The following is a 25,138-nucleotide window of genomic DNA, read 5'->3' as shown; positions in this document are numbered from 1 at the left end:
ATGATTCGTGGCAGTAGTCAAACCTGCCGTCCATCCGCCGCCGCCGCAGCACGAGCTTGGTCCTCTAGGTTCACCGCCCTCGGACAGCTGGCATGGATCCTGGTACCGCTCCTTATCAGCGGCTGTTTGATCGATCAGGTAAGCATCCATGTTTAGATTGCTTAGACGCTTCCAACAGTTGATGATAACCTCACAGTAGTTGGCCGGACGTCCAATATTGGTTCGCTTTTGTGTTTAGGAATAGCATTCTCATCATCGACCAGCTGGGACGATGGAATCCTTACACACACCACCGTTTGCGCTTGTGTGTGTTGTTTGTAAACAACTGTTGTCTGCTAGTATGCGTAAAGTGTCGCAACACAGCGAGCCGTTTGACGTCACAGTCCAAGGAACATTAGATTTGTTGCTACACCGCGTGCCATCTCTTTTCGCCTGCTCCGTTCTGTCTCGATGCTCTCGCCGCCTTTTCGCGGTCGCAGTAGCCAGCGATAATTAGCGGTTTGTGGTGCGCTTACCTTCGTCCGCACCTTTCAAGAAGCGCAAATATTTCATGACTCGCGGATGCATCTTATTTGCCTGGTGGTGTACGTGCACCTCTCCTATCTGGGCCGGTGTGTGTGTGTGTTACGCGGAGGCCATTGCGCTACAAAGCAACAATACGCACGTCTAATAATGGCGCTCTCCCTTTTTAGCTCGTCGAGGGGTGTGCGTTTCACAATCTGCTGACTTCTATAGTCATGCGGCTGGAAAAGTGTTCCGCTAACGGTGGCCTCCATCGTTTTGCTCACAATTTTCACACGATGAAAACGCGACGTGGGAGAGGACGCGAATGGCGTTGAAAGGCACTAAAAGTGCCAAGTAATAAATCAAACACCACCGTTTGAAGGCGATCGAGAGGCAGCAACGGAACACAGTTTCTACTTCCAGAATCGTCGGTAAACAAAATCTGCATTTCGGAAGATTGCCATCACCATTAGTGCCGATGCTCGCCGATCGTTAACGGGTTGAGTCATGTTGGCTCTTTTGTGCCGACGTTCGATCGAGAACGAAATGTGGCTCAAAATATGAAGCGATCGAGTTTGTTGAAAGATTAACACCGACCGCCGGTGGGGGAGAAACGCTTTGAATTGATTTTTATGATAAGAAACCACTTTGTAGGCCGATTTACTGATAAAATTATGGACGAATCGATTGGCAAAAATCCAAAGGCCACAAGGGTGTGCGAGTCACGCAAAGCAACGTGGCTCAGGTGTATTGCATTGCATTAATTCCACGATTGGGGTGGAAAAATTTATTGGCATGATCACGACGGTCCGCACGTGAACCATACTCTCTTAACAAGATCAGGATTACTTGCGTATTCATCGGGGTTTCGTCTGGGCTCTTCTTTCGTCATTACCATTGTTAGCATTGTTGAATTGTTCAATCTATCGATTCCGTATCGCGCTTATCAAAAAAATTGGCCCCCGCATTGTCACTTCGCCAGTGAAGGTTTTCCACGTACCGGGGGCTGAATCAGGTCCGAGCTAAACCTTGTTTCGTTACACCTGTTGGTGATACGTTCTGCGTTCTAGGCCATGTGCCGCCCTACCAAGAAAAACAATCATCGGACCTTCAGCGGACTATGGTCGGCACGATTGGTGTTTTATCAGCTGATGGCCCCTATCAACTTCCTACTCATACGTGATTAATCACACCTTACGCTGAAACCGTATACGACGATGAGCTTGCGGTTGGTATGTGCAGGTGTCCCAGTTCTGCTTTATTGTTTCTGCTGACGCTGTGGACTGGCCAAAGGTTGTTTGAATTTGAGGTTGGAAATCTGAAGCATGTTACAGAATTATTGTTCAGCTCGGTAGCAATTTTGTGCTGGCAATTTTCCAGGGCAAGGTCTCGAGTACACTCGGTGGGCTACGCCCATCTCGGTCATTAGGACAGGTTTATGGTGATATATCATCCGGGAAACTAACTGGGTCAGGGAAATACATATATCCGGAAGATCATTCCTCGCGTTCCCTCGACCGCCGAGATAGGTAGGGCACACCATTCGCGAGCGTCACAGCTGTGCGTGTACCATATCGGTTCTCAAGTGTCCTCACTTCCTGGTATTATATGGCATCGATTAACCTTCCCTCCCAGCGGAGTCGGTGAGGCGATAAGTGATGACTTATGGATTCGCTGCAAATGTCACCCATCCGCCCGACCCATCATTAAGCTCAGGGGGAAACCATGTGCTGTGAGCCGGAGTGACGAATAGAAGCTCACGTACTCCGACCGGCGGCGCCGGAGACATCGATATGCATTTTTCACGGTTTCAGAAGCGATTACTGCTGGGGCGGTGTGCAATCCATTGACCAACCGTAACATTATGCGCCGGACACTATGCAGGACCAACATGTGACCGGATCCAAAATCGATGAAACATCCTTGGACCACCCTGCGTCTAGCGTTACTGTGGAACGTGATAAGGTCCGGCCGGCGCACCCTCTGGTCTAGTCGCGTGATCGCGTGATGGTGGTCAATAAAGTGGCCAGACTATGGCTGTGTCACGACCCTAGAAGAAAGAAAATGCCAGCTCGTCTGGAGGAGGAATAGGGAGTCTAATGTAAGCCAAAGAAACCTGTTATGCGGACTAATTCGATTAGTTCCGAAAGGAACTGCGCCGTCGAACTTGCCGTTTCGTGTATCAGACAAACGTTAGAAATGGATCACGTTGGACATCCGTTCCGCTTGTGAAACTATAAATCATCAATCAAATTACACAATAAATAGCTTGACCACATGATGTGACCATGCAAAAACTGTAAAAGGTGCAAAACGACGTCGTCCGACATCAAGCGGTGTGAATGATTTACGCAACTAACGTAGGATTGGCATTTCTCATGTACTTCAGAGCCATCCAGTGGCCAATTAGAAGGTACATATGATGTCCATTATCAAGATTTCACCGGCCAGTATCCCGATAATTGTCACATGTTGTTATTTGTCACACACACCAGCCGGCGGAACTACACATCGAACGGTCACAATCGATTTTCTTTATCTAACAAACCCGATCCGCTACAGGTATTCGTTTGCTGGCCAAAGTATGCAGCAATGGGTTTTAATTAATTCATGACGCTATCGATACGATAAGAAACAGGTCAGGTTCCAGGTATATTTTAGGGAAAACCGTGTCGGTGGCGAGTATTATTTTTAGATTTGGTTATCACACCCGGAAGCGGTCCGTATTTATGTTGTGCATATTTGATACGCCAGGTGGCTACGTTCAAGGTTACCTATCAATGTCACGATTGTTTTCGTCGGATGGTCCAACGACTCCGGTGGTTGTGGATGATTTAAGGTGTTGCACCATATCCGGACCACGGAGATCCGGTTGGATTATGAAACGATCCGCTTTACCTTCGTTTCATTGCCATTTTTTGCGATCACTCATATCGCTCACAACCGGCAAGATGGCAAGGTATGATCCGCAACAACAACTAATCGACGATTTGGGACGACTGGTGTAACTAGGACGCCCATAACCATTCAGCGTTGCTTCATCTCCGCCAAAACCGTGACGGCCACCAGTGATCGATGATCTGGAAACTCATTGCCGGTGGAACTTTTATGCAACGTCGGTGCTAGCTCGAGACAGTTCGAGAAACAAGTGCCGCGAAGAGGTATTGCGCCTTCAAAATGGCTGCAATCATTGGTATGCGACGCGCTGGTGGTGGTCACATGTCCGCGTGTCGCACGTGCTTCGAGAAGGCGAGGCCTCACTCGCAATGATGGAGTGCAGAACGAGGCCAAATTATCGAGGAGACACCACCGCGTAGTGTTGCCGTGTTGTTGACAAAAAAGAAGAGGGATCCCCGTCACCGGCGTCCAGGGGTTTGGCCAGGAAGCGATTGGTAATTGGATTTTCATTGCACGATTTCTGAATACCGCCGTCGGGATTAGTCGCCGTCGTAAATGCAATTAGAAAGCCACCCTCGAACTAGGTTAAACTAAAAACGGCCAACCGAAAGGTCGGACCATGTAACTTCGGACCAGTTGGCGTGGCGTTCAAATTAATTATGTCAACCATGTCCCCGTCGTAGGAGGACATCGCAGCACCGTCCACCGTAATTTCGTTGCTTTTGCTCTTGTGGTGGGGAACATCGCCGAAATAGTCAATCAATCTGCCACCCCAATCTGTCGGGGCCAGCACACGGTTGCAGGACGTGGTACCGAGGACTCGTGGTTAGGACGGCCACGGGTTTTATTGCCAACATTTCGGCCACATTTGGTGTGGTCGATTTGGAAGGTTACAGCGATCGTAGTAGCCGGCGGCGGGCTGCTCCTTGCGCGGTGGTTCGCTGGGTATGTTTACGTGCCTGTGCGGACATGTTGCCCTTGGCTGTGGGGCTGGCTTCGGAATGTGAGCATCAAGTAGCCATCGATCAACAAAGGCATGGCCTCGAGTGCGCTGTGAACCACACACTCGAATGGAACACTCTGGAACACCGTTCGATAATTGAAACCCGCCAAGAGTAGTCATGCATGCTTGGATGGTGGCAATTTCACTCTCTTCTTGCGGGCTGCGGCCGACAAAGGAAAGTATGGCACTAAGCGCCGCGCGCCCGCTGCTCATGTTTGAAATTGTTCACGAAAATCGCACGATTGCGGACAGACCAAACATTTTCCTTGCGGTTCGTGGTCCAGCAAACCTGCAATGGGTAGCACTGTTGCTCATTAGTGCGTACCACTGCAGTAGCCTGTGTGTGTGTGAATACATTAGCATCGAGTAGGCGAACGATAGAAACGAAAAGTTTTGCCGAAATTATCAAAATGGTTGGTGGTTGCCTCCAAGTAGGCTACTCTCTGCCTCTCTCGAACTGTGTTACTTTCGTTTCATTTTCCTTCTTCTGCGCAAAAATGAAATTCGATTGAGTATCAAAGCGTCGGCTGTTGTTTGTAAACAAAATGAAGCGAGCGAGAGTGATATTTACAAACGTGTTGTGCATACTAAGCAGCGCACTGTACGATCCTAAAGTGTAATCGGCAGTTTGGTGAAAGCAACACACTCTGCTGCTTTATGATTACGATTTAAATTTCTTCTTGTGCGGCTCACATTTCGAATGGACTTGATGAACTTTTCATTGGTCTTTGATTTGCCTTTCGAGGATTTTGGGATTTTCTGTAAAAGGAAATTTTAAAGAAGTTCGTTCGATCTAGTTAAGCCCACGGTCACGTGGCATACAAATCCGAGCGAACAACCTATGGTCTACTAGAATCTTATGAAGCCTCATGCCTCCGCCAGGCGCAGGCATCACGTTGTTTGGGGAGTACTGAAGTGGCCGCCGACCACCCATTTTGCTGTCAGCTGTTACAACTTCGTTGACAGTGTGAGTTGAAGCGCATAACAAGGATACTACGGCACACCAATACACAATGCGCGTGTGGGGCAAACCAATCCCCAATCCAGACTAACACACAGATTGCTACGGTTTTTCCACGGCTTTTTGCGACGGCTGCGCGTAGCAGCGCAGCTCGTCATTTCTTCGTTTCTCATTTGAAGATTTTAGAAAAGGTTTATTTCCTCACATAAAATGAGTCCGCAAGGCTCAAGAAGCCCCGTCCTTTTTCTTTCTCCGTCGTTGCATTTTTGGAACATTTTGGTCGCCCCATAGCAAATAATCTCTGCGCTGTGTACCGTTTCCTGGAATGGAAGGCCATCTGGTGGCAATCGTGATGACGTCATCGTTGGTGGAGCTTCCTCCTGAGCCGTCGTGACCCCCGGCGGGGCACTGGCACTGGTGATTGACCCGTTTGCCTGGGCCCAGTCAGCGAAGTAGCATTTAAGCGTACTTGTGCCGTGTCGTGTATTTTGAAAACAAACGGGAACGCTCCTGATTAGGAGAAAGATGCTGTGACTCATCCAAGTAACACACGACATGCCACATCAACCATGACATCTGTCAGTCGTCAGTGGCGAACTTCGACGAAAAACAATTCAGAACTGAACCGTTTGTCCGACTTGCTGCGTTCATCGGGGACCTCGCCGGACAGAACAAAACTGCCGCCGTAGCGTCCAGCAACAAAGGAAGTCCGTCAATCGGATGGACGGTTGATTTTTCTGAAGGATTCCTCCGTTGTCATGAAAGTTTTGTGACTGACGGAGAAAGATGCCTGATTCGAAGAAAAGAATGAATAAATTGAATTCGCACATACGAATTGGGTCACGGAGGCTCACTAGCAATAAAATAAACACAAACAAAGTGAAACGTTAGACGTTGGCCAACAGTTTGCAAGCATCAAAACATGGACACGGGTTAGTTCGTGTTTTTGGTTGATGATTCTGATATATTTTGTTCCCACGCCAAACGCTTGTACTCCTTGACATTGGCCCTAACAGTCACCTTTATTTGGGCCCTGTTGTCGATTTGCCAAGATCGTGTGAGTTGGTGGCCGCGCCAAGTTTTCCCCTTTTACAACCATTTGCGTTTTGTTTCCACGTTTTCGCCGGTAACGGTTAATGTTTAATTTTCATTAGTACGCCGTGTTTTCCTCGATGCGCCATATGTGGTGCCGTGTCGGTTCGCGAATGAAAGTGTCCGCGAACGGTGATGACGGTGTGTCGTACATGTTTGCTTACGACATTTGCTTGACGTTCATAATTGAGCCATAAGTTTCGGCAAACAGAGAGAGAGAGAGAGGGGCCACGGCCGTACCGGAAAGGAGACACTGGTGTTTTCTTTCTTTACGATCGAATAACGAGAAATCGATACGAGAAGGAACGGCCAGTAGTTTAGCGATGGCGCAGGACACGTTGTGCAATGAGCGAAGATTTAATTGACCAAAACATTGACTCATTTGAGCAATATTTGGCGCTTCAGTGACATTATTTATCAGTTGTGTCGTGCGTTTCATGATGACCGTAAAATTCTTCATCACTGCAGTCATCCTAATCATAAATGCGATGGCATTTCCGCAATACCCACAATTCTATGCCGTATCTGGCGTGTCACTCTCTGTCGTTTGAAGTCTGCCCTGGCCAAATGCAATCCGCTTCTTCGACAGTCACCTTGGTCAACAGCCGTATTATTGTACCGCACCACGTACGGCTTTACTGCTTCCATTCCATCGACCACGCGCGGCCACGGGGATAGGATTGTGGAATGACGTCACGCGCCCAAAAGTCGCGGTGACGTTCCGGTGTTGTTAACGGTCTACTTGCGATCGCGAAAGACAAAGAAATACACTACTCCGTACACGATCGGCCGCCCGGTCTGGTAAACGAGCGAAAGAAAGCTCGTTCCCACGTGAGGTGTCTCACGATAAGAACACGACGCTGTCACCGTGAGCCGGTGAGCAAACAACGTCTTTTCTGTTCAGAGCCCCCCTCTACGTGGCGTGATCGTGTCTTCCGATTTGGAAAGATCTTCCTCGTTTTCGCTCTGGACTTGTTGTTGTTGTGGTAAATTACGCACAGTTACATCGTAGCTACGTAGTACGCACGAGAATATTAGCCCTGGAGATCGTCGAAATTAAAAGTGGTCAAACCGGTTCGAAGCAACACAACATCTCGAAATCATCGTATCGATAAGAGGAATGTTCAATTTTGTTTTCCGTGTTTACTCTCTTTCCTGTTCTTCGCCCGTCAACGCTCTGCTCCCTTTGACTCCGTTGGTGGTACGGTCTAAAAATATAGGGATGTGACGTATAATACTATCATAATTCTTGCCATCGGAATGCGATGCATCCGTGCCTTAGCGTTAGCTGTGGTTGAACAGCCGTTTTTGTCGGTATTTCCGTTCGGCATTCAAACGGCCAGCTACTGCGCCAATGTGCAGCGGGAGTTTTAAAATGTCGTTCGTTCCGCCGGAGTATCGTCTTTGTCTCGAAGGCGGCCTCGCATAACTTCGCTGATGACTCAGCTTGAGTCGGGTGGTTCGACGGAGAACTCCGGCGGTTTATGATGGTGGCGCGGTGCGTGATAAGCGAGCGGCTGGCGTGTTTGATTTCACTCAGTTTCTTACTGGTTCGACGTAGAAAAACCCCTCAATGATAATGCCGCCATCGCCGAGCCCGTATGTGTTTCCCGTTCCCGTTTCGCTTTCCTTGCTGTTCCTTCGTTTTACTGATCGTGATTTTGATAAATTTTACCACCAAACATTGGTGCTTGTATTATGTAAATCGGACCTAAAAGTACCTTGAGGCCAGCAAATTTATTCGCGCCGCAAGAGATTGAAAAAGTGCATGCTCCCTACAGTTTTAATACGTTCAGATCACGTGACCCTTACACGGCTCCGATTTGCATGTTCACTGTGCAGCCTTCAGCGGGGTCTTGATTGATTGCGAAGGCCGCAAAGTGTAGCCCAGGCCCAGGACTAAACTTTCATCAACAACCCCGGCGGGGCTAGGCTTGTTGAATACCAAAAAGTGTGTTCGGTGTGCCCCTCAAACAAAGTTCAATGTCATTTTCTTCCCGCGACCTGTCGGAACTAAACGCAAAAGAGAGCCTTCCGTCGAGGGGGGAATTTTGTTGACCACAGCAAAACAAATTTGTGTAGAAACAATACCGAGACAGCGTCACACTTGCACAGCCTTTTTGAAGGTCGCCCTCAGCGGTGGCACTGTCGTGACTAAGATTTTGATGCCTAACTATGGCCCGTTTCTTGAGTTGTGCATGCAAAAAAGACACGTTGAGTTAGGTACCCCGCCGTTTATGACCTCTCGTGTGTGAGAAGACTAATTATTTCTGACCGTCAACGGTGCCGATCCTGTTCTAGAAAGGCCTTACGTGTTCTGCCTGTCGTTAGAACAAAATGTTAATATGAATGTTTTACATTACATTATGTCACCATGGGCGCTCCAGTAACACTTTGCTTCACTACCGTTTGTACTGTTGTTGGCTGAGAATTGCTCCATTTCGTGATAAATAGATGGTTTTTACAAACATTACGCAAATGTTATGACACACTTGGCCCGTTTCAGCGGGACGCGCTGTCCTCGACCTAAATTCTCCCAGGGGAACAGATTTTGCGGGAGAAAAATTACTATCCTCGTGGAATCACGAATATGCGTGTTCTAAATTTCCCTGCTCCGACCTCAATGACGTCGACTGGCCAGGATCCGGTCATGGTCACAGTGTGTACGCCACCAGCACACTACTGGAGCGCATTGGACCTCTGCCAATCGGGAGAAAATCGGGGACAAGAGTTCAAGGAGAGAACGAGATTGTTGGACCCCCAACACCATTGCCGGCGGGTACTCTCACAAATTACCCGTTCCGTAGTTTTGTAGATGTCCTTACATTGGTTCTCCAGTGCATGTAAATCGACGGTCAGCAACAGCGAACAACCGATCACCGGTGCTCCGCTCGTGCATCATCTCCATTTGCATTGCTTTGCAATGGGCGCTCTGCTTCCGCAATTGCTACTCGGCCTCGGAAAGGATGGCACTCAATCCGATATAAAGTGGCACTTATTCAACAATGCAGATGAAGATTTTTATTTTTTGTTGCATCTATTTGCAAACACGTGCCCCAGGTCACGTGTTCCACGTTTTCTAGAGTGCAACAAGGACATCGATCTGCGCATCGATAAACAGTTTGATTGGCTTCCTTCGTTTTACGCGGCTTAAAAGGACGGGGACAATCTCGTGGTTTTGGTTTTGATGGAAATATAGATTAATATTGTCCGGGACGGAAGTTACTGGACCCCTTTATGTCGGTCAATGTACGACTGTTATTGCCAAGAGCGCCGACGGCGAAACGTTTGGAACGATCCGGAACGAATACGCTAGTTCGGAAACACTACTCTATTGTTACGCTCCAAATCCGCTTTTTTCCCGTAATTGATTGAGGGCGCACACGCTTGGGGAAGGAAGAGTTTTTGGCACACACTAATTGGTCAGTTTGGTTCCTGTAGATGTGTGCGAAATGTCAATAAGTGCAGGAATAAAGATATTTTAATATATCGTTTATATCTTATGGTAGAAAACTAGTTCCTCCGGCCGACGAGAGGAACCTCAGGTTAATATTGAGATCGAAACGATCGATCGCTGCGGCCAAGGCCGTCCGGTCAAGGCGTTAGTGGAAAGGAATGCGGTGGACTCTTCGATGTAAAGCTGCTGAAGATTGTATCGCAACAACACCCGGAACAATCGAGAATCCATTCCAGTGTTAGTGATCCGGATCTTTCTCCGTTTTACGCTTGTGCAATACCTAGAAAATGGTATATATATTTAGTAGAAGCAAAAGTGTATGTACTTTAGGATAAGGATCCATCGGCTCAGGCCACGGCACAACATATTATCTACTGCGAAGGAAAACTTTTGGAGATGACGTATGCGAGGGTTGCTATGTGCCGATGTGGATACTGTTTTAAAACTCAAAGATAAGGCTCCGGATCATGCTTACAGGTGTGACAGCTACATCGTACGAGGCATGAGTAATCCAAGTCAATACTCGTTACATACTGCCGCAGCCATGCGATTAGTCAGCGCTGCTGCGACCGGGTATAAACGAGGGGGGCAAATCGAGGGTTAAACAAGTGTAATATGAAGCCTTAACAGGTTAGGCTCTGTTCCGACGAACTGATCAAGGAGCGCGCCGATGACTTAACCTCTCTAGGCCTTTGCTGTGCAATCATAGCAATCTGTGTGTGTGGGTTTCTTACGAACCGGTTATGCTTTGCGTTTCAACACTTTTGCTACAGTCGATCGCAACGAAGCGTTTCTCAACAAATAATATCTAGCTTTTTATCATAAACGATCGGATATTTACCTGTACGTGAGCAGAATGTTTGAAACAACTTTGCAAGCTTGTCAATTTGAATGGAGTATTAAACCATCCTCATGATTGCTAGCGATTTTTACGAGAAACACGAGCCGTGCAACAGCATCCTTAATAACAGCCCTTCATAGACACTGCAGCGGGTCAGATGCTGAGAGCGCAACCTCTGAGACGCACAAAAATGGCCCCAACCAGGCACGTGGCACACCTTGTCTAAAACACGTGAAAAGTATAAAGTAACACTAGTTATATGGGAGTGATGAGTAAAGGTTCCGGTGCACCTATTTTCCTCTCGAGTGAAATTTAACTGCACCGTGTGGTCCCTGCAGTCGTTAATCGAATGCATCTGCGGTCAGTTTCCGATGCTTCCCACTTGTTCGTTGGTTGGCCCTTTGATCTCCATCTCTATTTACTTCTGCTGTAACTTTTCGCTTGTCTGCCGCCGGGCCATGTTCGCTTGCTCCGAGAACGGCTACCAAGTGTGTAACCATCGCCACGCAACCACCATTCGGCAGCAATCTGGTTGGCGAACGGCGAACGGCGAAGTAAAAATAACACCGAACTTTGAGGAAAGCAATTAAACCGTCACAGCAAAGGCACACGCGTTTCGATATTTTTACTTGTCATCCAAACAATCGGCGATGTTACCGTTTTGGGTGGTTTTCAAAATAGTTTTTACAACCCGCTGGGGCTGAATGAAGGGCTGAAGACTCCGACAAGTGGGAAACAATGACGCACAGCAAACGTCACAAGTTTGCTGACTTTATTACTTCCAATTATACAATATTAGACGTTTGGCAATGGCATGGCTACTACGATTGTCTAAAAAGAAGTTAAGATTGGGCGAATCGAATGAAAATTATCTTTCAAAACTGACCTCGGCTTGTGTCTTGTAAATCAGAAACATCAACTTGTAATCTGAACCTTGTACCTTCTCATCTGATAGCGTTGATTACCCGGTTGGAGGAGAGTCCCCCGGCGACGAACCAGCACACTAAACTTGAGTCAAGTGTGTTTGGCCAATTGGCCCCCGTGATGTTGATTCAATTAGACAAATAATTTTCTCTGTCGGTGATTCCTTGGACAACGAGTGCCGGCTGATGTTCGTGGCAGATATGCCGTGGTGCCCCCATTTCTGGTGGATGACTTGTGTTTGATGAATGCGCCCCTCTTTCGGTTTCGGTTCCTGTGTCTCGTTGTGAATGGCCGCGCTCGGATCGAGGGGAGCGTGGCAATGATCCGGGTCCGGGTTCAACTTGCCATGCCGTTCGTCACCGTCGGTCGGTCTATATTGATTTGGTCGAACGAAGAAACGTTGTTTGATTGAATTAAGCATTCAGGCAGAGCGTAAATGCAGCCTCTACGTCAAGCAATAGTTTATTCTTCTATATTAAAAAAAACTTGAGAAAATACTTGACGACATTAACGAGCACAATGCGGTATCTAATCAGAACTTACTCCATTTCTCATACTCATACACCAGCGAGTGACCCGTCCGGACCGGTCGGAAACTGATTTTATCACTCCAGACAGCTGCCCCCCGGTCCCGGCAGGGGTTAATTGAGTACGATGCTAATCATGGACGTGCGAAAACACGAAACTGGCCGTAGCGTAGGGTCAGACTGGAGTTATGAGAAAATATTCCACAAGGCGCAGTCTAGAAAATGCAATACGGTGGGAAGTTTCCGTGATTCCGACGAGCTGGCCTTGAATACACCTACCTTTTATCGACCGTCTGGTCATTGAGCGGACATTTAATTATCACTTCCATCCAATCAGAAATACAACGATAGCAATATTAATGAGATTCTTCTAATTAGTGCTTGACTTGGTGCACTTTTAACGCTATCCTTCTAAAATCTTCATCGGTGACTGTTTTAAGGTAAAATTTCATCTTATCACCGCATCACTGTGCGCATTAGATTTGTTTTGCTGGCGTCCCTGTGCCCTTCTAGAGAGGCCAATTAACTTCCTGCGTTCCTCTTGGCTGCTGGCGATTACACACAAATGTCAACGCGGTGTGAAGTACGCGGTTGTCGCGCCGTCGGGAAATTATTTTTGGCAATTTTCGTGCTGACATTGAAAAGTGCAATGTACCTACCCCAGCAGCACCCTCCTCACACGGACGGATCGGCGTATGATGTGGGCAAATGCCATTAACCATGCAACAGCAGTGGGGCTTAGCGTAGCGACATTCGGCAAAAGTGCGCCGTGCTTAGTGAGGGCCCGCAGCAAATGAGCGTAACAAATGGGTGATGTGTTTTGTTGTTAAGCCACTGCAGTGGAAATTAATCTCCTGGTGGACAATTATGTTCCCATTTGGCCGTCGTTGATCGGTTTAGATTTATTTATTAATGTTTTCCTTCCTTTCCTTCTTTACAGACACAGGGCCAAACTAGTGCCGAGGGAGGACTAGGCGGTCAGTGCGTGTGGTACGGCATCTGTAACGTGGACTACTTGGGCCGATCTCAGTACTGTCCGTACAATGGGACGGCGAAACCGGCGGACAGCCAGGCAAAGGACCTGCTGAAGGTCTGGTGTTCTCATCTGCTGACCGAGGATGCTTCGGGCAACGTAAACACGTGCTGTGACTCGAAACAGGTTAGTTTCACCACGGACAGCTCTTCGCAACACTACGGCGCGCGCGTTGGCGAAGAAGCAGACCGGCCGCCGATGAAGTAACTTGGTGAAACGTTTTAGTTTCTACCAACACTCTGACCCTATGGCGGCTCCCACGGACCCCACAAACACATTTCAGTGATCTCATGCTGGTAAAACTCGTCCGACGGGTGGTGGCCCGTAATAACGCGCGCCCGGCAGAGGTCATTTGGCCTTGACAATGACGAAATCGTCTTACCCCGCGCGTGTCGGCTTCCTTGTCTTTGCTGTCGACCGATCCATCCGACCGTGTCGAGAATTCTTGATGCGTAGCAGTACCGCGTGTCCGTCCCTTGAGACGCCCATTCTGCGCAATGTTCTACGTTTCTGCGCAGTTCTGCGCACACTATGCGTGTTTCAGACGCACGACAGAAAGTCACAGAGTAGTCAACGATAGTAAGATGATCACGGACCAAGTTGGCGGAAAACTACTAAAACACGAGCCAGCGACGCGAGAGAGCACTGACACGGGCGAAGGCTGTGAACCACGGGGAATCGTAGCGACGCATCAAGGACTCCCGCCTTGCGTAACCTGATATTGACCCAAAGAGGAACTGCGAATGAACTCCGTTCGGGGTTCGGTTCAGTTTATTTATTCACGCTTCGAATCCAGCCCGACAAGATGCCCGACGGTTCCGCGTTGCTCTAAGACACAGTACGCCAATAAACACAGCCACTCTCTTTCCTTCCGGCAGCTCGCGCTAATCCCGTAGAGTGCGGCGTTTGCTTTTCTTTCCATCCTCCCGTGGGGAGGTTTTGGCAATAAACTATTTTTACAACACCATTGCGCCCTTACTTGACGGATGGATGGACGCATTTCGCATCGTAATGCTTTGGCGAGTTTCGCCTTCTTTAGCCTGTTCATGCAATGCGCTTCTTATAAACACAGCGGAAATCCTGGAAGTGGATCTGCGTTATTTTTCAAGCGGTTCCATCGAGAATGGCTAATCGGTTCCAGGCCATTATTAGTTTCGTATTTAAATCGATGTCGTTGGTTCGTCTGCGGCGCAATTTTAGGTTCCCGAAACCGACGCTAGAGTTTCACCGTTTTCTGTTTTTGTCATCCGTCTCTTCCACAGGTTGCCGTGTTGAACAAAAATGTTGGCCTTGCAGCCAACTTCCTCGCGCGGTGTCCTTCGTGCATGGCCAATCTGGTGCGGCACATGTGCGACTTTACCTGTAGTCCCCAGCAGGCGAGCTTCATGAAGGTGGTCTCGACCGAGGAGGTCGAACCGAAGGATGAGCCGGCCGATGGCGATGAGGACGGTGACGGGTCGTCCACCAGCACCACCACCACTAGCACTGCCCCGGCGGCCAAGGAGTACATCACGAAGATCGATATCCACATCACGCAGCAGTACCTAAACGGAACGTTCGGGTCCTGCAGCCAGGTGTCGGTCCCGTCGACCGGTCAGCTGGCGCTCGATCTGATGTGCGGTGACTGGGGAGCATCGCGCTGCAGCCCCACGAAGTGGTTCCACTACATGGGCGACGCGCAAAACAATCTGTACGTCCCGTTCCAGATTGACTACGTGGCGCACGGCTCGGCCAACGAAACCATCGACGGTTACCTCCCGTGGAACCCACGTGTCGTTCCTTGCCGCGAGAAATTGAACGTGCGTAACTCGATTGGGTTCTAGGATGTTGTTAGTGGACCTTTTTTTGAATGATCCCCAACCCTTGCTGCTCTCTCTCGTAGGATAACACTCCGGCCTGTTCGTGTGTGGACTGCGAAGCGTCCTGTCCGAAGCCACCGGCGCCACCGGCCCCACCACAGCCGTTCGTGATCTACAACCTGGACGGCTACGCGGTGGTCATGTTTGTGGTGTTTGTCGTCTGCAGTGGCCTCTTCCTAATCGGTGCCTGTTTCTGCCACTCGAGTGCCACGGGCAGCGCTGGAGCAAGTAAGTGTTCGGTGTTCGATGGTCACCTAAAGTGCGGCATTTCCGGGCCGAATTAACGCGATCACCCGTTTTCTCTTAACCAATCCAATGCGAGTTACTAATGGCGTGATTTTGGTTTATGGGGCAAAAGAGAGCAATTAATAACACGGGATTATTCGGGATTGGTGCAGCGAGTGCAAATATAATTTTCTTTCGGTTTTCAGCACCGCGCTTTGCATATTCAGATTGTTTATAGGGCCTCTACGATGGTGCCTCTATCTGTTGATGATCCTGGTGGAAATGATAATTTGGACACACATTTGGCACACCACAGTTCCCTGTCGAAAGTGCCGATCGTGTTACTTACCAACATTCGGCGATGAATAAATGTATGAGTAATGGTCTCTGGAATCGAATGCAAGAGCGTAACGGAAGTGATCGTAAATAAAACATACACCGATCGGCATCGGTTTCAGCATCATTTCACAGAAAGGTGACATTGGTTGTCCTCGATCCGTTGTCGAACGGAGTGTAACGGTGCAGATTGGCGATCAGTATGGATGCATTAGCATTTTTGACTGCACACCACACGACCGTTTGTTTTACATTTCGCTAGCGTGTCATGCTCATGTTTGTTGGTCAGATTAAGCTTCAGTCGTCATACGATGGAATTAAATACGGCAGCGAATGTTCAAGTAGATATCGATCCGCGGGCGTTGAATGGGTGAAATGTATTGACCGGGGTGGACGTAGCCGGCTCTCCGGTGGTAGCGTGCCAACCATCCGTCGATACCGGTCTGTCGTATTGCGACAAAAGGATGCCACCGTTGCGTGTCCACCGGTTTGATAGGGACAAAATGAAAGCTTCTTTGATAAGGTGTACTACGACAAGCGGTGGCCAAAACATGTTCAGCGTGCGAAGGTAGATAATGATTGTTTGAACGCTTCATTTACTTCGTACCATAAAAAAATGGAACAATTTTTATTGCATTACCTGAGCGTGAGAGAACGGATCGATTGCTTCCGCTTTTTGTTTATTTTCGGAAATGTATAGCAGTTTCGAGGATTCGAGGAAATATATTTGGACGCTCCTCGGGTCAAGAATTACCAAACAGAGCAACGATTAAATATGCCCTAACGCTAACACAAGTGTAACTAATCCCCATCGCCAATGGACACACATTTATTGGGTATCTCGGACAAGCAGAGCCGGTGGCTGGTTTCGGTGGCGATGCAACACACAAGTTCCAATCCGGCCGATGAACGCGAGATAACACTTTGACTGATCGCACCATGTTTTCCATTTTTTCTTTTTCTCTTTTTCTCTTCGGTTTGCTAAACAAACAAACAAAAAACCGCTCGCGGACACTGACTGGCCATTATGTAAACAATCGCGACAACCCATCATACGCATATCTCTCAATCCGTAAACAACAACCAAATCTACAACTACAACAACAACCAAATATCATCCCAACACCACCACTCCTCATTCAACAACCTGCAAACACCCCAACATGTCCATCCAATTCCGGACCGCGTGTAGAACTATTGGTTGATGGTGGTGACACTCTGCCGTCGGACCTGCGGGCCCACGTGGGCCGCAGGTTGGCCGGTGGCATCTCCTCTAACAGTGGCGATCTGGGCACGGATCGGGAAGACTCACCCCTACAGTCCAAGCGATCGAGTAGGTTCCCTTCGGGGGTTTGTTCGGATACCACGTGTTTTATGTTTGCACCGCTTTCTCTCATTCGATTTCACCCGACTTCATCGCGCAAACCTCATTTATTCTAACAGTATTGTTGGTGTGTATGTGTGTTCGTGTACGTGTGTCCAACTACATAACAATCACCATCACGACAAGAAGCCGGCTTCAAAGCCGGTACAGCACTCACACGAAAGAACACTAAGAGCCCTTCATCCTAACCTGTCCTTTTTGGAGCATCATCATCATTTGAAAGCTTCCCGTTAGTTGCTCCGAATTCACCTTTTCGCGATCTATCAAAATACACACACACACACAGTTGTCGTTCGGCACCTCTCCTTGCTCCTATCAGCTGTCTCTGGCACGCTCTGGCGCCTAACTTTCACTCACCGTCACTGTGTAAAACGAAGCATGTACACCTTGTGTATACCCATCTGTGGATCTGTCAGCGTGTCCCGTCCACGGTCCAGATACTGACTGGCTTTTGTTTCGCCCGATAGGTGCCACGTGGGACGGTGAACAGGAGCTTCGACCCCATCCTTCCGGCCCCGGGGCCGGTGACGATGATGAGGACGAATCCGGGTACTTCGAGCGGCTCGGAGCGAAAACGGAAACAGCACTGGAGCAGTTCTTTACCGCGTGGGGTACGACCTGCGCCAAGCATCCGTGGCTAGTGCTGCTAGGAGGTAAGCGGCCATACCATGTCCCACCTTCTTTTCGTCCCTAACGTTCCCGTTTGTTCATTTTCCGTAGGGCTGGTGTTCATTGTGACCATGGGCATGGGTATACACTTTCTGCGCGTCACCACCAATCCGGTTGAACTGTGGGCATCACCGTACTCTCGGTCGCGTGTCGAGCGGGAATACTTTGACTCGGCCTTTGAACCATTCTACCGCATCGAGCAGATCATCATCAAGGCGGAAAACATCAGCAACGTGCTGCACAACACCTCGAACGGTGTGATCGAGTTCGGGCCCGTCTTTAACCGGCAGTTCCTGCTCGATGTCTTCGAGCTGCAGGAGCAGATCAAGAAGATACAGGCTCCGGGGCTGACCGATAACGCCAGTACGATTGGCCTGAAGGACATCTGCTTTGCGCCGCTCAGTTCGGCCTACTCGGGCCCGGTCAAGACGGAGGACTGCGTGGTGCAGTCACTGTGGGGTTACTTCTCGGACGATATGGACAACTTTGACGAAGAGGAAGAGGACGCCCAGGGTTTCGTGGTGAACTATTTGGACAAGATGGTGCAGTGCTTCGGAAACTACTACAATCCTGCGTGCCTTGCGCCATACGGTGGTCCGATTGATCCGGCCATCGCACTCGGGGGCATCCCGCAGCCGCGCTCGCCGGACGAGAAGCCCAAGTACACCGAAGCTGGGGCCGTTATTCTGACGTTCCTGGTGCGCAACTATCACGACAAGGGCAAGCTACAGTCGGCCCTGGCCTGGGAGACGGAGTACGTGGCGTTCATGAAGAATTGGACGCGGCCGAACATGAGCATCGCGTTCACTTCGGAGCGCTCGATCGAGGATGAGCTGGCGCGCGAGTCTCAGTCGGACGTGTCGACCATCCTGGTGTCGTACATCATCATGTTCGCGTACATTGCCATCTCTCTGGGTCACGTCAACCAGTGGAGCCGGGCAATGATCGACTCGAAGGTCACACTCGGACTGGGCGGTGTGGCCATCGTGTTGGCGTCCGTCGTGTGCTCGGTTGGCTTTTTCGGCTACATCGGTGTGCCGGCCACGCTCATCATCGTGGAGGTGATCCCGTTCCTGGTGCTGGCCGTCGGTGTCGATAACATTTTCATTCTGGTGCAAACGCACCAGCGGGACACGAAGAAACCGACCGAAACGCACGCCGAACACATTGGCCGCATTCTGGGCCGTGTCGGCCCGTCGATTCTGCTGACGTCAGTGAGCGAAAGTTGCTGCTTCTTCCTCGGTGGCCTCTCCGATATGCCGGCCGTGCGGGCGTTCGCTTTGTACGCCGGTATGGCGCTGCTGATTGACTTCTTCCTGCAGATCACGTGCTTCGTTAGTTTGCTTGCACTGGACACGATCCGCCAGGCCGACAATCGGCTCGATGTGCTGTGCTTTATGCGGGGCTCCAAGAAGGACGCACCCGGGAACATCAGCGAGGGGTTGTTGTACAAGTTTTTCAAGAGCATCTACGTGCCGTTCGTGATGCGGAAGTCGGTCCGCGTGGCGGTGATGATCGTGTTCTTCGGGTGGCTCTGCTCGAGCATTGCGGTCGCACCGCACATCGACATCGGGCTCGATCAGGAACTGTCGATGCCGGGTGACAGTTTCGTGCTGAAGTACTTCCGCTATCTGCAGCAGTATCTGAGCATCGGTCCGCCGGTGTACTTTGTGGTGAAGCACGGACTGAACTACTCAACACCGCACGACCAGAATCTAATATGCGGCGGACAGTACTGTAATCTGGACAGCATGTCGACACAGCTGTACATTGCCAGCAAGCAACCACAGTCCACGTACGTGGCCCGTCCACCGTCGTCTTGGTTGGATGACTACATCGATTGGTCGGCCGCTCCTACCTGCTGCAAGCAGTACGCGAACGGAAGCTTCTGTCCTCACCAGAGTAAGTACAACCCATCGGGTGCCATCGGTGCGTTTCTAACTATCCGTCCCTCCCCGTCCACAGAGAGCGCTTGTTCGTCGTGCCCGATATCACTGACCCCGCAGAAACGGCCAGCCGAGGCCAGTTTCCGTCGGTACGTGTCCTATTTCCTCGAGGACAATCCGGACGAGGCGTGTGCCAAAGCGGGGCACGCAGCGTACGGTAGTGGGGTGAAGTACCGACCCGATGCCGGCTCACCGATGTACAGTGACGTTGGCGACTCGTACTTTATGGCGTACCACACGATCCTCAAGTCGTCGTCGGATTACTACGAGGCACTGCGATCGGCTCGCAAGATATCGGCCAACATTACCAGTACGATCCACGCCAATCTGCGGCTGCAGGGCCGCAGCGAGCCCGAGATCCAGCAGATCGAAGTGTTTCCGTACTCGGTGTTTTACGTGTTCTACGAGCAGTACCTGACGATGTGGCCGGACACGCTGCGGAGCATGGGCATCTCGGTGTTGGCCATCTTTATCGTTACCTTTTTGCTGATGGGCTTCGACATTCACTCGTCGCTGGTGGTCGTCATTACGATCACGATGATCGTGATCAACATCGGGGGGCTAATGTACCACTGGAGCATCTCGTTGAACGCGGTCTCGCTTGTGAACCTGGTGATGGCGGTCGGGATCAGTGTCGAGTTTTGTTCCCATCTGGTGCACAGCTTCTCGATGTCGGTGGAGGAGACGCGCGAGCAGCGGGCCGCCGATGCGCTCACCAAGATGGGCAGCTCCGTGTTCTCCGGCATCACGCTCACGAAGTTTGGCGGCATCCTGGTGCTAGGGTTCGCGCACAGCCAAATCTTCCAGGTGTTCTACTTCCGCATGTACCTCGGAATCGTACTGTACGGGGCCGCCCACGGGCTCGTGTTCCTGCCCGTCCTGCTTAGCTATATCGGTGAGTAACGGGCACCGACGTTCGATCGCAGCGCTAGCTCTCCTCTCTCTCTCGCGCGTTAGTTTCGAAGCTTTCTGTTTTAATCTGCTCACTCACCGGACGGCGGAATGCTTACTTGCAAGGACCGTTATGCCGCTACATGCAGCCAATGCTCTGATGAGGCACTGAGTGCTAACCTTTTTGTGTCTGTCATTTCAAAGTTTGAACAAAGTTTTAGTTCAGTTTCCTTTGCGCCTTTTCCCGCCATGTCATGTCATGTGTGATCACGACGGAGCTGAAGCAGCGTGTTATCAAGCCATATCCTCTCTCACTCAAATCATTAGCTTTGGAATTGGAAGAAACATCGTCAATAGCCGATCAGGCTCTAGATCAGTCTGCAGATTGCAGCGCTCCACATTCATTCATTTTTCTTTGATGATAGTTCCATTTTTCCGTGTCAATCACACGCACGAATCTAGTACCGTCATCGGAATAGTTAGTTTATGCTAACAATCGTAATAACAGTGTCCCGTGTAGCGTATCGCGTGTAGTTTATCTTGTCCCGTAGTGTGCATGCCTTGTGCCCCGGCATACGAACTGGGCGTCAAAATTATTATTAATCCTCGAATCGTATTTTCTTCTCTTCCCACCGAAACCCGGTGCCACTCGAAAATATCCGCGATCGCGTGTCGTCCGCGATACCCGCGCGAATTGGGGGTCTCAAAATTCGTCAATTTTCACAACCGAACCCCCACCACATCCATCCACAACATCCACAGGCGCCCCTATCAACAAGGTCAAGCTGGCCAACCACCGCCGGCAAGCGATGCAGGAAACCCAGGAAACGTCCCTTTCGACAACCGTAAGCAAACCCTCGAACCCTCGAACCGAACATAGAACCTATCCTACTGCCGACGGCTACCGCTACGTTGCCGGTGGTGGCCATTGTAGCAGTTGCAGTTGTTGTTGTTGTGTAGTGGCACCATCATCATCATCTAACACGACGCCACCATCATCATCCTATGCACCACAACCATTGCACCACGTATCGTCTTCATCTTCATCATCATCACACACAATGCATTGCTTGCGCTCCAGTAGCTTTAAGATTACCATCTTTTCATCCCGGGCGCCGCGCTCGACTGAAGGAGATCGTGGTGCGTTCGAACGATCGGGCACGATCTCAGCCGGCGATCACCACCCGTCTGCGGCACTCGAAGGCGGCGATAACAAGCTCTGTGGTTGCGTCGCACGTCCGCGGTGGTGGTTCGGTGGTGGTGGCACCCGGAGTGCATACCATTTGTCGGGTCTTGAAAGTACCTACTATTCCGACCGGGAATACTGTCACAATGTGACCCTACCGATGAGCTGCACGGTGGCTGCCAGCGCCACTGACGGTGCCGTAGCGGTGCAAAAACACTAGCCCCCCATTTTAATCGCTTCATCCGCTTTCCGGTTCCAGTTTTCATTTCGCGCGGGGTGCTTTCTTAAGTATGTTCGGCTTATTTTAATGCATGCCTTTCGGTGATGGTTCCATAGGAATAAATGCGTTGCGTTACACCCTTTTTTGTTTGTATGATTTGCGCATGATTAACAGTGGCTTGTTTAGTAGCATGTTTTATGTTTACTGACTGTGTTGCACCTCATTATCACGAGCGCCACGAAGCGAACGATCGCGCGGACCGATTGGAATGCCTGTTCTCTCTGTCTAATCTTGATTGAGCGTAATGAAAGGTGGTTCCCCGCTTTCTCTAGTTCATTCAACCGGACACGCATATAGTAGTCAGCAGTAGTGGCTCCCGCAGTGACCCACAGTTGGGGTCAACGCTTGAGAGCCAGCAGTAAAGCACTAAACACCAGCGCCCCAGTCAGTCAGTCAGTCAGTGCACCAGTAGTAGCGCCAGTGTTGTTCAGTGTTCAGTGGCGCGGCGCGAGCGAGAAGAAAACTAACCATTGTTTCGTTTCGTTTTTTTCTTTCATCTATCTCTCTATGTTCTCTCGTTTCTTTTCCGTGTTCCCTTCCGCCTTCCTGTATCGTTGCAGCTGCACCGGGATGAAAGAATATTTATGTTTGAGCGAATAGAGGCCGATATACACGGTTATTAAGTATTTCTGTTTCTCCGACGTTCGACGTGATCGTTGTGATTCTGCTTCCGTTTTGTTTCGTTGTTTGTGTACATTTGTGTGTTGTGTTTGTTGGTTTGTTTAACTGTGGTTGCTTCTAACGTTGCTGCGGGACGGTTAGAGACTAGTGGACCCTTGCGGCTCTTTTGTTTGCTCCTGTCCCCTGTTCCGGCCTTGGCCGGAGATTTTTACACAATGACCATTGAGTGTTTGAGAATTGGCTACTTTCGTTAGTAGAGCTCTCTGTGTCTCTCAAGCGTCTTGCTTCCATGTTTCTTCGTCAGTGTGTTTGCTAATAACTTGTGTGTTGGTCACGTAAATCTGCACCACTCGCATCCACCCGAAGTGGCACTGTGTTACCGCCAGTTTAACCAGTTGTGTGTATTGTCTCAGCTGGAATCCAGACTTGCTGTTCTAACTGGGTACACATATTTTTCATTGCCGCACGGCCACAGATTACCTTTTTTGATTATTATTTCCGTTTTGTTATCATTTTTCCTTTTTTGGCAACGATGAGCTAAGCGTTAGCAAGTGGGAGATCCAATAAAATGAGGACCTCTTGAAACTTTTTTGTTTAAACCACAATCGGCTACTACTAGAGAATCGTCACCGTGCGTTTACATTTCGAAGCCAATTTGTGCCTTTCCGTTGACGCGCTGGCGCCCCTTGTTGTGGATGCCGAAGGTTGGTACCCCCCCAGTGTGTAGCACTAGTGACTATTAGAGCATTGTTTGGGTTGCTTCTGTAGCTTTCAATGCTTCTGTGGGGTCGACCCTTAGAATCGACCAAGGGCCATGCAGAACCGTGGGCGGGTGCCCTGGCAAACGCAGCGCGCGATGCGCCACGCACGGTTGCGCTTAGAGAAGCAGCAGCGCTTGGGAAGCGTTTATGATTTTTACATATTTCACCTTGCCGCAAGTACTACTAAATACGGCTTCTAGTTAGTCATTGTTTCTTTCTCCTTGCGCTCCTTTTGAAAATGCTTGGGTGGTGGTGGTGGTGGTGCTGGTCGAAAGCCATGTTTTGCGTTGTTGAACAAATAAGGATTCGGGGCATATTTAACACAATTGCTGTTCGGTAGACCGCTATCTTTCGGTAGAATGCTGCTTTCGTATCTTTTCCTGTTGTGTACAGCTTGTCGAGCTGCTTGTACTATAGTTTTGAGCTCACGTTCCTTGTCCTGACTCTTGCTTGGTTCCGTTATCTGTCCCGATTATTCATGTGCATTTTTTTTGTCATTTTCCAATCACTTTTATCGCATGCCCGCGATTCATGCGCAAACACAGGCGTGATGCATCGCCGAAGACGTTTCAGTAACGGTGTCACCAACCCGTCACACCACACCAGTGTTGATGCGATCGATGAGGAGCCGAATCCGGAGCAGAAAACACCGTACCACAACCGACAATCCGCCGAAGATGATGATGACGACGACGACGACGACGACGACGGCTACGGACACGGACATCATACCGCCACCTACCGCCAACAACAGCAGGACCAACAGCACCAACCGCAGCAGCAGCAGCAGCATCAATCGCGTTATTCTTCGATTCAGCAGGAGCACGAACGAGACCACTGGCCGCCAGCAGCGGCTAACGGAGCAAACTACTCCGGAACACGTTCCCCCCAAAGCCAACAGCAGCAGCAGCACCGAACCGTTCTCGATGTCCACGTCCGGCACGTTCCTCCGGGCGAGGATAGAGAGGAACTTACCGAGCCTCTTTTGCAGCAAGCATCCACCAGCAAGCCGGGCCCCGCGGGCGGATCTCTAAGGCGGCCATCGAGTGGCTCACCACCGCACCAAGCAACAGTCGATCGCACCACGGCCAAGCCATCGCCAGCACAGCAAGAAACGAAACCGACGCCAGCACCAACCGGTGGACCAACATTGAAGCTGTCGCCTACCTCATCCCTGTCGTCCTCGTCGCTGTCATCGAAGGCCTCTAAAGCGTCCAAAACGTCCAATCGGCACCGGCTACGCAAGAGTCGCTCGAAAGATGCCCAAACGGAGATAGAGCATCCGAAGGCACCGCTGGTCGTGGCGGAAGATTCCGAAGATCTCGACGACGACGACAACGACGATGTTGACGAAGAAGGTCAAGATGAGCGTGTGGCGACGCAGCAAAGAAGAAGCGACAGCGGTGGCCGAATACCGTCACACGAATCTACCACTGCCGATGATGCCGCGGAAGGGTGGTCTAGCCGTAGTGGTTGCGCCGAAACGGCGGATGACCAACGTACTTCGTCCTCCCGATCGACGATCGTCAATCGTCGCCGGTAGGGGAAAGCGCCACGCGACAGGCGTACTGTGCGTGTGATGTGTTTGTGATGTGAAGACAAATCATTGGCAGAGCGAGAGAGACGGAAGGGATAAAGAGGATGCTGGGGGATGAGAGGCCTATATACGAGTTCCGTGGCTCGCGAGCGTCACGTAACGAGGGACGAACTATACACACGGACGCGCACGGACACTGTTGC

At 50.1% G+C, this 25,138-nt stretch overlaps 1 protein-coding gene across 1 annotated transcript; it reads left to right on the top strand.

The window, feature by feature from the left end:
* On the top strand, positions 1 to 25,005 carry LOC128271125 (NPC intracellular cholesterol transporter 1). The gene is made up of 12 exons (XM_053008563.1): positions 1 to 138; positions 13,148 to 13,366; positions 14,503 to 14,659; positions 14,735 to 15,039; positions 15,123 to 15,327; positions 16,853 to 16,993; positions 17,512 to 17,697; positions 17,765 to 19,615; positions 19,679 to 20,554; positions 21,313 to 21,395; positions 22,577 to 22,631; positions 23,944 to 25,005. Exons 1-12 carry the CDS (start codon positions 1 to 3, stop codon positions 24,939 to 24,941), a joined length of 5,214 nt encoding a protein of 1,737 aa, XP_052864523.1. The 3' UTR covers positions 24,942 to 25,005.
* Positions 25,006 to 25,138: the final 133 nt, after the last annotated feature.

The sequence above is a fragment of the Anopheles cruzii genome, chromosome 3 (genome assembly GCF_943734635.1).
Source record: "Anopheles cruzii chromosome 3, idAnoCruzAS_RS32_06, whole genome shotgun sequence".
Lineage (NCBI taxonomy): Eukaryota > Metazoa > Arthropoda > Insecta > Diptera > Culicidae > Anopheles > Anopheles cruzii.
This window is presented reverse-complemented; position numbering and strand designations above follow the sequence as displayed.

Bases quoted from the DNA above. Each gene is read 5' to 3' on its own strand.
- LOC128271125 (XM_053008563.1), top strand. From the start codon at position 1: ATGATTCGTGGCAGTAGTCAAACCTGCCGTCCATCCGCCGCCGCCGCA. The intron at 139-13,147 runs GTAAGCATCCAT...CCTTCTTTACAG, and splicing joins GCGGCTGTTTGATCGATCAG to ACACAGGGCCAAACTAGTGC. The intron at 16,994-17,511 runs GTAGGTTCCCTT...TTCGCCCGATAG, and splicing joins CCTACAGTCCAAGCGATCGA to GTGCCACGTGGGACGGTGAA.